Raw genomic sequence first — 12,500 nt, forward strand, 5'->3', positions numbered from 1 at the left:
GAAAAATGAAAAGTTCCCAATTAATTAATTTTTGTTTGCCTTTTGCATATTATTATTTAATTTCTTTCTTTCTGTCTCTCACCAGATTAAGCCAGACCTTTTGCTTGCTTAGCAACACCCTAGCGTCCAAGATGGCGCCTTGCCTCGTGATGAGGAGCCCGCCGCCGCCTCCTAAGCATCTCCTCCTCCTTATTTCCATCATGTTTCTTTTGGATTACCTTGCCTCTGGCGCACGTGCGAGCTCGTCTTGGGAACACCTGTCGTGTGAGTAACTATCATTTTAATCAACTTCTTTTTCTTCATCATCGTTTTTTTAAATTTTATTTTGTCGTTGTCGTTGTCAACGTCGTCGTCCTCGTTGTTGTTGTTATTATTGTCATTGATTTTATTATTATTACTATTTTTCAAAATCCATCAAACCCTACTTTCATATTTCTAATATTCTACATATACCCCCCCCCCCCCCCAAACAAAAAAAAACAAAAACAAAAAACAAAACAACAACAACAACAAACAAAAAAAAAAGACAAACCCCTCCCCCCCCCACCCCCCACCCCCCCCCCAAAAAAAACCCCCAAAAAAACAAAAAAACAAACCCCAAACCATACATATTTATAAAATTTTGGTCAGAAAAGTCGTCCTTCAAGTATCAATCGATTAGATTCAAATGACTCTCGTCTTGTTAAAAAAAAAAACAAAACAAAAAAAAAACAAAAAAAAAAACAAAAAAAAAAAAAACAACAAAAAAAAACAAACAAACAAACCCACACACATGACACTTCCTTAAAGCCTCAGATTTGAGAGTTTTTGTCAAGGTGAAGGTCATTTGAATCGAGCGATATTTGAAGGAAACATTTTCTGGCCAAAATTTTGAAAAACGTATTTTTTAATTAAAATCAGAGTTTGGCCTTATTATTATCCGCCCCTATAATGTGTACTTCTCCCTATCTATTTACTCTTTCATCACACTTTTTCTCTATCCCCCCCCCCCCCTTCTTTCGTTCTCTCTCTCTCTCTCTCTTTCTCTCTCTTTCTCTCTCTTTCTCTCTCTCTCTGTCTCTCTGTCTCTCTCTCTCTCTCTCTCTCTCTCTCTCTCTCTCTCTCTATATATATATATATATATATATATATATATATATATATATATACAGTTTGTCCCAGTATTAAACATCCCCCCGCCCAACCAAAACCCCCCAATTCCCCCTAAGGCCATAACCATAAAGACAAATGTCATTGTTCTTTTCCATCTCCATCACGCGCCTACCTCCCCCCCCCCCCCCCCCCCCCGCTGCCTCCGCCCCACCCCTTAAACTCCCACACCCCGGTATTCTACGTTTGATTCCTGTACACGTTCTGGTACCCAGGTTCTAACGTTAGGCCAGTAGTAGTAGTAGTAGTAGTAGTCGTAGTAGTAGTAGTAGTAGTAGTAGTAGTAGTAGTAGTAGTAGTAGTAGTAGTAGTAGTAGTAGTAGTAGTAATTTAGTATTAGTAGTATGATAAAAGAAATAATAATTTGTAATATATAATAAAATAAATAATAATAATATAATAATAATAATAATAATAATAATAATAATAATAATAATAATAATAATAATAATAATAATAATAATAATAATAATAATGTAATTTACACCTATAGGTACTCATTAATTCCATGACCAAAACTTCACACAAATACCTCTTTGCATGTTCTCTTCCCAACAAAATCTGTCCTGTCCCGTGTCTCGTTCCGGGTATTCTTGCATCTATATCTATAATACCCAGGATCACACCACCAGTAATCGCTCTTCGTAAGTTCTCCCACAAACAAAATCCGTCCCGTTCCCTCTCGTCCCGGTCTATACCCAGCACCACACCACCACCCGTAATCTCGATTCCCGCCCTTCTTTTTTTTCTTCTTCTTACTTCTTCTTTCTTCTCCTCCCAGCTAGATAACCCAAATCTCTGAACTGTTTATGTCTCAATCAAACATGACATTTGGTCTGTGTCTATTATTATCCCCCCCCCCCCCCAACACCCTCCTTCCCTTCCCCCTAACTCTAAAAATCTTCATCGCGTCTTTCTTCTTCTCTCCCCTTTTTTATTTATTATCTCCCTTGTTTATTGTTACGCCGATATGTCTATCTCATTGTGCCAGTCAATCTAGACATCTGCTTGTGTCTGCTGACTGCCGACTGCCGACTACAGACTTGCAGACACTCTCGTTAGACACTCCTTTTAAACCTGGTCATTCACAGTTAGACCAAAATGCCAACGAATAATATAAACATCAAGAATTGTCTGTCTATTTATTATGCACGACGTCATCATCGACGTCATCACATAAATTGATGACGTATTCATCAACTCGAATGACTAATATTAATCACAAGGATATGAGGTGTTTTTCGAGTGAAAATACACATTTTAAAAATATTCTTTTATAGCGCAATATCCCGTCATATTTGATTTAGTTTTTAAAAAACTCACAACATCCGAAAGCCGGATATAACGTACCAACACACACACACACACACACACACACACATATCTATGTGTATCTTTAAACGTTTATAGATAGTATGCGCTTGGCTAAGAAACTCATAACATTGCCATCCGGAAGTATAACGGACCAACACACAAAACTGTGTATCCATGAACGTTTATAGTCAGGTTAATACAGTTCAGTGAGCATTACTCATAAACGCGGATGGCAAAAAACAATAACAAAGACATGAGTGACGTCATCTTCGAACTATCTATAGTCGTCTGATTGATAAGATTTTGTGAGAACTACTCATAAAATTGGCTGGCTAAAAAAAAAAAAAAAATAAAAAAAAAATAATACAAAAAAAAAATCCCCAAAGAACTAAGTGACGCCAAAATCATTCCTTCTATATAATATATTTTATAATTAAAAATTTTAATACGACTATTTATTTAGCAACATGTTCTTCCCGACATAATACCAATTTGAGAAGATTGATCACATTTTATTTTGGTTAGTAATCGATACCTGGCCGTGAAATATATCCTGACGAATCTTTGGTTCGCCCGTGACACAGAGACAGAGAGAGACAAATTAGCGGTGTGTCTTTTTTACGAAACCCGCCGAAACCCGCCGAAACCCTGCGAAACCCGCCGAAACCCGCCGAAACCCGCCGAAACCCGACGAAACCCGACGAATCCCGACAAAGTTATGGGAAGTAGGTGGCTGTGGGGAGTGAACCTAGGACTCAGGGAAGTGTACACCATTGGGAGTGAACCTGGGACTGGGTTTCGGCGGTTTCGTAAAAAAGAACCAGTGCTTTTTACGAAACCCGCCGAAACCCGCCGAAAACCCGCCGAAACCCGCCGAAACCCGGCGAAACCCGACAATATCCAGCGAAGTTATGGAAGTAGACAACTGTGGGGAGTGAACCCGATACTCAGGAAGTGTACACCAGTCGGGAGTGAACCTGAGACTAAGGTTATCGGCCGGTTTCGGCGGTTTCGTAAAAAAGAATTAGTGCTTTATTACGAAACCCGCCGAAACCCGACAATATCCGGCAAAGTTATGGGAGTTTGGCAACAGTGGGGGTGATCCTGGGAGTCAGGAATTGCACACCATGGGAGTTAACCTGGGACTGTGTAAAAAGGATATCAGTTGTAAATAAACCTGGGACTAAAGGGAGATGGATACCATTGAAAGTTGAAGCCGGATATGGGAGTTGAGTACCAGAGGAGAATGAACCTGACACTATAGAAGGTGGGCGCCAGTGGGGAGTGAACCTGGAACTCGGGGAATTTCACACCAGTGGGGAGTTAACCTGGGACTCTGTAAAAAGGATATCAGTGGGAAATAAACCTGGGACTAAAGGGAGATGGATACCATTGAAAGTTGAAGCCGGATATGAGAGTTTGGTACCAGAGGAGAATGAACCTGACACTATAGGAGGTGGGCCATAGATGAGTAATCGCTTGGACTAAGAAACACATATTATCGGAAATAAACCAGCACTAAAAACTGTGATACCATGAACGTTAAGTCAGGTTAATTACAGTAGTGAGCAATACTCTATAAACGGGGGCATGGGAGAAAAACAATTAACAAGATGACAGTAGGATATCCTCGAATATCCTATAGTCGTTGAAGCGATATGAGATTTGTAGAGAACTACCATAAACTATAGGGCTGGCAAAGAGAATAAACTAAAATAAAAAAACATATCAAAAAAAAAAATGCCCCAAAACCCTAAGTGCAGCTCCCAAAACTCATTCCCTTCAAATTAATTATATTTTATAATTAAAAATTTTAATATCGTACTACTACTTATAGTACAGTTCTTCCCGACTAAGTACCAACTTTAGCAACTTTCAATGTTTCATCTTTGTTCCCAGTAATCGATACCCTGTCCGTAATATCCATCCTACGGATCTTTGGTTCCCCCGTGACACAGAGACACCAGAGAGACAAATTAGTCGGTGTGTCCTTTTTTTACGAACCCGCGAAACCTCACGCCCGAACCCTGCAGTCTCCCTCGGACCAAACCCCAACCGCCAAACTTCGACGAAACTCCTAGTCCAATTCCCACGAACCAGTTTGAAGTCAGGTTGCTATGGGGACTCCTAGGATCAGGAAGTTACACCTTGGAGATGAACCTGGCTGGTTTCAGGGTATTCGTCTCTTATCCAGGTTTATTTCCGATATCCTTTTTACATAGTCCCAGGTTCACTCCCCACTGGCGCCCACCTCCTATAGTGTCAGGTTTTTCTCTCCTCTGGTACCCAACTCCCAAATCCGGCTTCAACTCCCAATGGTATCCACCTCCCTTTAGTCCCAGGTGTATTTCCCACTGATATCCTGTTTACATAGTCCCAGGTTCACTCCTCACTGGCGCCCACCTCCTATAGTGTCAGGTTCATTCTCCTCTGGTACCAAACTCTCATATCCGGCTTCAACTTTCGATAGTATCCATCTCCCTTTAGTCCCAGGTTTATTTCCCACTGATATCCTTTTTACACAGTCCCAGGTTAACTCCCCACTGGTGTGAAATTCCCTGAGTCCCAGGTTCACTCCCCACTGGCGCCCACCTTCTATAGTGTCAGGTTCATTCTCCTCTGGTACTCAACTCCCATATCCGGCTTCAACTTTCAATGGTATCCATCTCCCTTTAGTCCCAGGTTTATTTCCCACTGATATCCTTTTTACACAGTCCCAGGTTAACTCCCCACTGGTGTGCAATTCCCTGACTCCCAGGATCACCCCCCACTGTTGCCAAACTCCCATAACTTTGCCGGATATTGTCGGGTTTCGGCGGGTTCGGTTTCGTAATAAAGCACTAATTCTTTTTTACGAAACCCGCCGAAACCGGCCGATAACCTTAGTCTCAGGTTCACTCCCGACTGGTGTACACTTCCCTGAGTATCGGGTTCACTCCCCACAGTTGTCTACTTCCCATAACTTTGCTGGATATTGTCGGGTTTCGCCGGGTTTCGGCGGGTTTCGGCGGTTTCGTAAAAAAGCACTGGTTCTTTTTTACGAAACCCGCCGAAACCCAGTCCCAGGTTCACTCCCCAATGGTGTACACTTCCCTGAGTTCTAGGTTCACTCCCCACAGCCACCTACTTCCCATAACTTTGTCGGGATTCGTCGGGTTTCGTCGGGTTTCGGCGGGTTTCGCAGGGTTTCGGCGGGTTTCGGCGGGTTTCGTAAAAAAGACACACCCCAAATTAGACCCCAGGGAATACATTATGAATTCATTGCGATTCTCATATCCGCCAAGTATCGAAGCATCGATTACTTTACGTTTTATTGTTGTTGTAGTCGTCGTAACTGAAATTATAAGAAATTGTTTTTGTGTGCTGTGGTTGTAGGCAGCACAGCGGCGACTTGACGAATGTGTGCGATGTTATTATACAGTGCTGATGGCTTTCCTCGGATCCGCGGAAATCCGCGATTTTGGAGCATAGAGCAGGAATTTCCTCCTTTTAAAAAGTTACATTTAATTTCTCCCACTCAGCGTGGCTCAGCTGTACATACAGTCTTTGCTTTTTATCCGAAAGGTACCGAGTTCGATTATCCACTGGCTGTGTGGCGTTGAGCAAGCCACCTCGCCCTAGGATCAATTTGCGGCGGTGCACTGCGGCTAACGCCTGGGTTATTCCAGAGTCTTCCCTTGGAATAGACCCTATAGACAAATTTCCCCTATGGGATGAATAAAGGGAATTTTATTTTATTTTATTTTATTTATGTTTAGATATCGATGGTCGTCGGATCAAGCCTCTGAAGTCTGCATCAGGTCATCAGAGGTTTGATTCCCCCAAAATTAAACAAAACATAATGCGCAAAGATCGTATGTAGACTTTTTAAAAAATGACCTTTTATATAGCACAATATTCACTAAACGTACTCAAAGCGCTTTACAAGGGGTCCCTGGCCAACAGCAACACTTAACGTGTAGGACGGGACATGACGCCTGTTAGGCGATATTACAATTTTTTTTCCGACAGAGACAACATTGTTAACGGCCAGGTACTATTTCATTTTCCACCTGAGTACGGTGAGAGAATGTGAGTAAAGAGTCTTTTCCAAGGACTCAACTATGCGCCGAGCGAGGCTCGAACCCAGGACCTTCCGGTCCGAAAGCGAGTGTCATACCACTAGACCACATAGTCGCGGAGAGGGACTTCAGAGGTTTGATCCGCCGACCACCGATATGTAATCCTTATTGCGTAATTTACAAGCTTTACAAGCTCTGTGCATTGCGCATGCGCCAATCCAGACGCCCGACTCGTACCTGACTCGTCTTTTGTTGTAAAAAATACTTCAAGAAAATAACTCTTCCATATTATTATTTATTTCTAAAAATGAAATAAATAAATAAATAAATAAATAAATAAATACATAAATAAATAAATAAATAAATAAATAAATAAATACATAAATGAATAAATAAATAAATAACACCACATTAACTATTATGCTTAACTGGCCTTTTTTTCGATTCCCAGTTATCATTATTATATTTGATTCTCTCTCTCCCCCCCCCTCTCCCCCCCCCCCCCCCCCCCCGCTCATCTTCATCAGTCCCGATTTTTCAACCACTTGTCAGTCAGGCCCCGTCCCCCCCCCCCCCCCCACCACCACGAACGACTACCGTATCATCTATCGATCCTGAGACTGCTAAATGCCACTAAATTCTACTTTCTGCACTGACATCACGGCAAAAGGGGCGTGTTCGACACCATGAAATTAACGCTTATTTCCAACAGATTCAACCAATTATTACGGAACACAGAACGACTTGCAGCAAGGGAGTTAACGCTTTACACACGGTGTTCGATTTTGCAATGTTTAGATGTCACATGGCTCAACAAATTACTAGATAGATAGATAGATCGATAGATAGATAGATAGATAGATAGATAGATAGATAGATAGATAGATAGATAGATAGATAGATAGATAGATAGATAGATAGATAGATAGATAGACTTGCCGTGAGTTAATCCTTTTCACCCTAACATCATGATTCGACAATGTAACCACCCCCCCCCCCCCCCGCCAAAAAAAAGGAACAAAAAAAAATAAAAAAATAAAATAAAACCAAAACCAAAAACCCAACAAAACAATTAAAAAAAAAACAACCAACAGAACAAAAAAGCAAAAAAAAAAAAAAAAAAAAAAAAACAACACAAAAAACTTGAGTTTTATACAGGGCAATATTCAATAAACGTGCTCAAAGTGCTTTACAAGAGATCCATAGCCAACAGCAACATGTAGAACGAGACATGACGCCTGTTAGGCGATGTTGCAATTTTTTCTAGATACAATGACTTGTAGTGATTTAACCCTTTGCATTCCGTGTTCGATTTGACATTGTTATGCATGATGTCATGTCTCGCCATTTTCTTTTTCTTTTTTAAGTTAGACAAAGAAATGACTGCGATTTCAGTGAAGTTCTTAGTTCTTCCTTATACGATTAGTATACTCAAAAGTTATCATGAGAAACAAACAATGATTTGAAATACGTTTAGTCTAGCGTTGAAAGAGTCAATATATACATATATAACATATAAATGGAGTCACTCACTTATTATGGCCTAAACACATGTTTCTGTGGTCTTCCCACGTCGTCAGTCGGCACATTATGTCCGTAGTCTACATAAACATATATTGAGAACAACAATACATAATTTAGTCTGGCGGTGAAAGCGTTAAAATAAATTCGATACATTAGACACTTATTCTGCTGGTGAAAGGTTACAAACAGATTTGACACGCACGATAAATCACGTGTTTCCGGCCTTGAACAACTTCTGTAACTCACTTTCTACTCGTTTTGGTGATCGTCGTCTTCTTCTTTTGTGAGGTAACTTTTTTGTGTCAGTTTCTCCGTAGCCATCGTAATGTTATGGCCTGACACTGACCAAAAAATGACGTCAAAATGCCAGTCTTTTGCCACAAAAGAAAACAAATCGTGATTTGTATTCAATAGTTCAACCAATGAAATATAATAATAATAATAATAATAATAATAATAATAATAATAATAATAATAATAATAATAATAATAATAATAATAATAATAATAATAAATGGCATTTATATAGCGCGTTACCCCGTTGTCACAGGCTCTAAGCGCTTTACAGTGATATAAAACAAAACATATTACAGTGAGACAAGTGTGAAGGAAACGTGATACGAATTCAATTTAACAACAACAAAATATGAAAATAATATTGCAACATTATGACGTAAAAAGATAAAACTTTAAGCGAGATTTGAACGTTGTCAACGAATCCGAACATCTCACGTGTGACGGGAGAGAGTTCCAAAAATGGGGGGCCGAAAATTGAAAAGACTGTTCACCTATTTTACGCAATGGCTTAGGTTTGACAAGGATTGATTGGTCACTGCTTGACCTCAAGTTTCTATTGGGGACATATATGTTTAGAAGGTCTTTAATATAGGAGGGACTGTTCGTGCTCAGGGATTTGTAGACAACAGTACAAATCTTATAGGCAACTCTTTTTTCAACAGGAAGCCAATGTAACTCACGGAGAAGAAGAGTTGCTGACGGGTATTTTTTGTTATTGCGTACAATGTTTCCAAGAGCTCTACTAACGACAACTCACTAGACGCTACACAAACCTAAAAAATGACGTCAAACTGCCAGTCCTCGAGGGTTATAGTGTCAGGCTATAATATGTTAACGATGGCTATGGTTTCTCTCACCTTTCCACGAAATGGATGGCCGCCGTTCCGCTGACCTGCTCTGTCACACAACACAACATATAGATAGTATGAAGTTGACGTCACTCGGGTCTTTGTTATTGCTTTTTGCCATCCTCGTTTATGAGTTATTCTCACTAAACTGTATTAACTAGACTATAAAAGTTCATGGTCACACAGAGTTTGTGTGTTGGTCCGTTAGACTTCCGGATGGCAATGTTGTGAGCTTCTGAGCCAAGTGTATACTATCTATATAATGCAGTTTCGCGGTGAAAGGGTTAAAAGATAAATTCGATACCACGATGTCAGTTTAGCAAAGCAACTACACACACACACACACCCACACACACACACACAAAGTGATTAAATTGATTTAATAATTTAACGTTATGCCAAGTTTCATGACTCGAGTCTTTTGTTCGTTTTTTTTTTTTCTTTTCGTTGTTTGAAGAGAAACGTCATTGACAATACAATTAAACCAGTCACAGAGACGATAAACTGTGATATTTACTCACCACTCGATCTACAGACTCTAACTCGAGCTTTTATATAGCGCAATATCCACTGAAGTCTACCGTCAAATAGTAGAACTCTGTGGTGTGCACTGAACCTTCTCAAAACGCTTTACAAAGGGTAAATGATGGCCAACCAGGATCTCTCTACATATATTATCAGAAATTTCTGGATTCAGATGAGGCCGAATTAATCCATAAAGAGTTAAGAAAAACTGCAGTACGCTCCGCACAACACACAAAACTATGTGTATGTAACCATGAACTTTTATTTTTTAAAAATAACAAAAATTATGCCTTTTGCGCCACAATATATCAAGATATCGTCGCCTATGCATTCCAGGAAGGAATATAGATATCTCAACAAACAAGATGTCTGATGTCAACAGGAATCACCCATGTTGTTCAAGTGAGCAAATTGGGGGTTAATAATCTTGCTCAGGGAAAAAAAAACGCAAGTGCCTGAAGCGGGACTCGAACCCGGGTCATCCGGATCACCGTGCAATGTCTTAACCACTCGGCCACTTTGCCAGGGAGCTAAATTATAGATAGTTCTTAGTTGACGTCACTCAGGTCTTTGTTTTTGTTTTTTGCCACCCGCGTTTATGAGTAATGCTCACTAAACTGTATTAACCAGACTATAAACGTTCATGGATACACACAGTTTTGTGTGTTGGTCCGTTATACTTCCGGATGGCAATGTTATGAGCTTCTTAGCCAAGCGCATACTATCTATAGGAAAATTAAATTCACTCCTGTCCTCCTTCCCCATTCCATTACCTATTAGATAGTATGCGCTTGACTAAGAAGCTCATAACATTGCCATCCGGAAGTATAAAGGACCAACACACAAATCTATGTGTATCCATGATCGTTTATAGTCTTGGTTAATACAGTTCAGTGAGAATTACTCATAAACGCGGATGGCAAAAAAAAAAACAACAAAAACAAAGACCTGAGTGACGTCATCTTCGAACTATCTATACAAGTGATATGTAGTTTTGCCAGCTGTGCCAGAATATTCTCTTTATGTGCTTAGTGGCAAAGTTGATGGTCATTTTGATACAGAATTATCCATTGTTCAAAGATTCCTATTTTTTGGGGGGACTCAAATTCCTATTTTCTGACGATCTGATTCCACTTATGGAATAATATGAAGGGTTGGCAGGTCTGAGTTTCTTACACACCAGAGATCCTTATTGACATAAGATAATGCATTCTGCATTTTTGTGTGCGTATACGCGCGCTCGCGCAATTATAAGATGAAGTTTTCAAACTGAATTTCTTTCCAAATTATCTCCCATTATTTTGTCCTCGTTATAACGACGAAACGAACTGGTTTTTTTTATATCCGCAATTTGGCGTTCATTTTAATGATGTGAAAAATGTGTGCAAGTAAAGTGAAAAATCAAATCTAAAATATCTAAGTTCTACATTCAACATCATTATAAAAAACGTCTAAATTTTATAACAATTACGGTAGTATTAATCTAAACCGACGTGTACATATATGCAGGTCTGACATCCGAACGTACTTATGGGCCGAGTTTAACATTGTTGTAAAGGACATTATTTTGCGTAATTCAATTGGCTGACATATTGAATACAACTCATGATTTGTTTTCTTTTGTGGCCGAAGACTTGTCTTTTGACGTCATTTTTTTTGGGTCAGTGTCACATTATAAATTAACGATGGCTACACACACACACACACACACACACACACACACACACACAGACATGGCTTCTGTAAGCCTCTAAGTCTACGAACGGCCCCGTAGGATGCAGTTAGAGGGTGATAAACAGTCCTGTATATGAAGTCCTAGCTCCAAGTCCATAGCGATGCGATGCGACAACAAAACCTTGGAGCAATGACGTAACAGGATTGAGTACGATGTCTCCTGTCTCGCCTTGTCTCATGACATCAGTGAGGGAACCGGGAACACTTGCGAACACCCGACAATATAGACCTCCCAAAAATAATTTTTAAACTAACTAAAACAGCAAAAACAAAAACAAAACACAAGTGTGTGTGTATGTGTGTGTGTGTGTGAGAGAGAGAAAGAGATAGATAGAGAGAGATGAGAAGAGGAGAGATAGAGAAGAGGGGGATAGAGAGAAAGATTGAGAGAGAGAGATAGAGAGAGAGAGAGAGAGAGTGAGAGAGAGAAGAGAAGAGAGAGAGAGAAAGAAAAAAAGAAGAGAGAGAGAGAGAGCGAGAGAGAGAGAGAGAGAGAGAGAGAGAGAGAGAGAGAGAGAGAGAGAGAGAGAGAGAGAGAGTAGCTAAACATTTAAAAGTAGAGTTGTTTTTAATGCCCCAAGATGGCGACCAAAACATAGGCATTTTTTCTGTCTGCTCGTGACGTTCTGCTCCCCGCCTAAGATTGAATTCACCAAGGCCAAGGTCATTCATACAAAAATATCAAACGAGTTATGTGAAAATAGACATGGCATTTACCACGGCTATTTACACGGGTTTTTCTACGGAGTTGACATTTCCACCTCCGGGATGGGAGATGGGAGAGTTTTTCCCCTCTCGTTGTTTTTGTTTGTTTGTTTGTTTGTTTTTTGTTTGGTTAGAACGCTACATTCTTTAGTAGTAGTAGTAGTAGTAGTAGTAGTAGTAGTAGTAGTAGTAGTAGTAGTAGTAGTAGTAGTAGTAGTAGTAGTGGTGGTGGTGGTAGTTGTAGTGGTTGTAGTAGTAGTAGTAGTAGTAGTAGTAGTAGTAGTAGTAGTAGTGGTAGTAGTAGTAATAGTAGTAGTAGTAGTAGTAGTAGTAGTAGTAGTAG

At 40.0% G+C, this 12,500-nt stretch overlaps 1 protein-coding gene across 1 annotated transcript in view; it reads left to right on the top strand.

Annotated features, from left to right (window-relative positions):
- Nucleotides 1-12,500, top strand: part of LOC144977782 (uncharacterized) — a 339,698-nt gene that overhangs the window by 73,065 nt on the left and 254,133 nt on the right. Inside the window, exon 2 of the mRNA XM_078923178.1 lies at nt 86-264. Coding sequence (XP_078779304.1) covers nt 132-264 — 133 coding nt within the window. The 5' untranslated portion in view covers nt 86-131. The remainder of the gene's footprint in view (nt 1-85; nt 265-12,500) is intronic.

This window comes from Berghia stephanieae, chromosome 8 (genome assembly GCF_034508935.2).
Source record: "Berghia stephanieae isolate SIO BIC M18660-M18661 chromosome 8, UCSD_Bste_1.3, whole genome shotgun sequence".
NCBI classification, from domain to species: domain Eukaryota; kingdom Metazoa; phylum Mollusca; class Gastropoda; order Nudibranchia; family Aeolidiidae; genus Berghia; species Berghia stephanieae.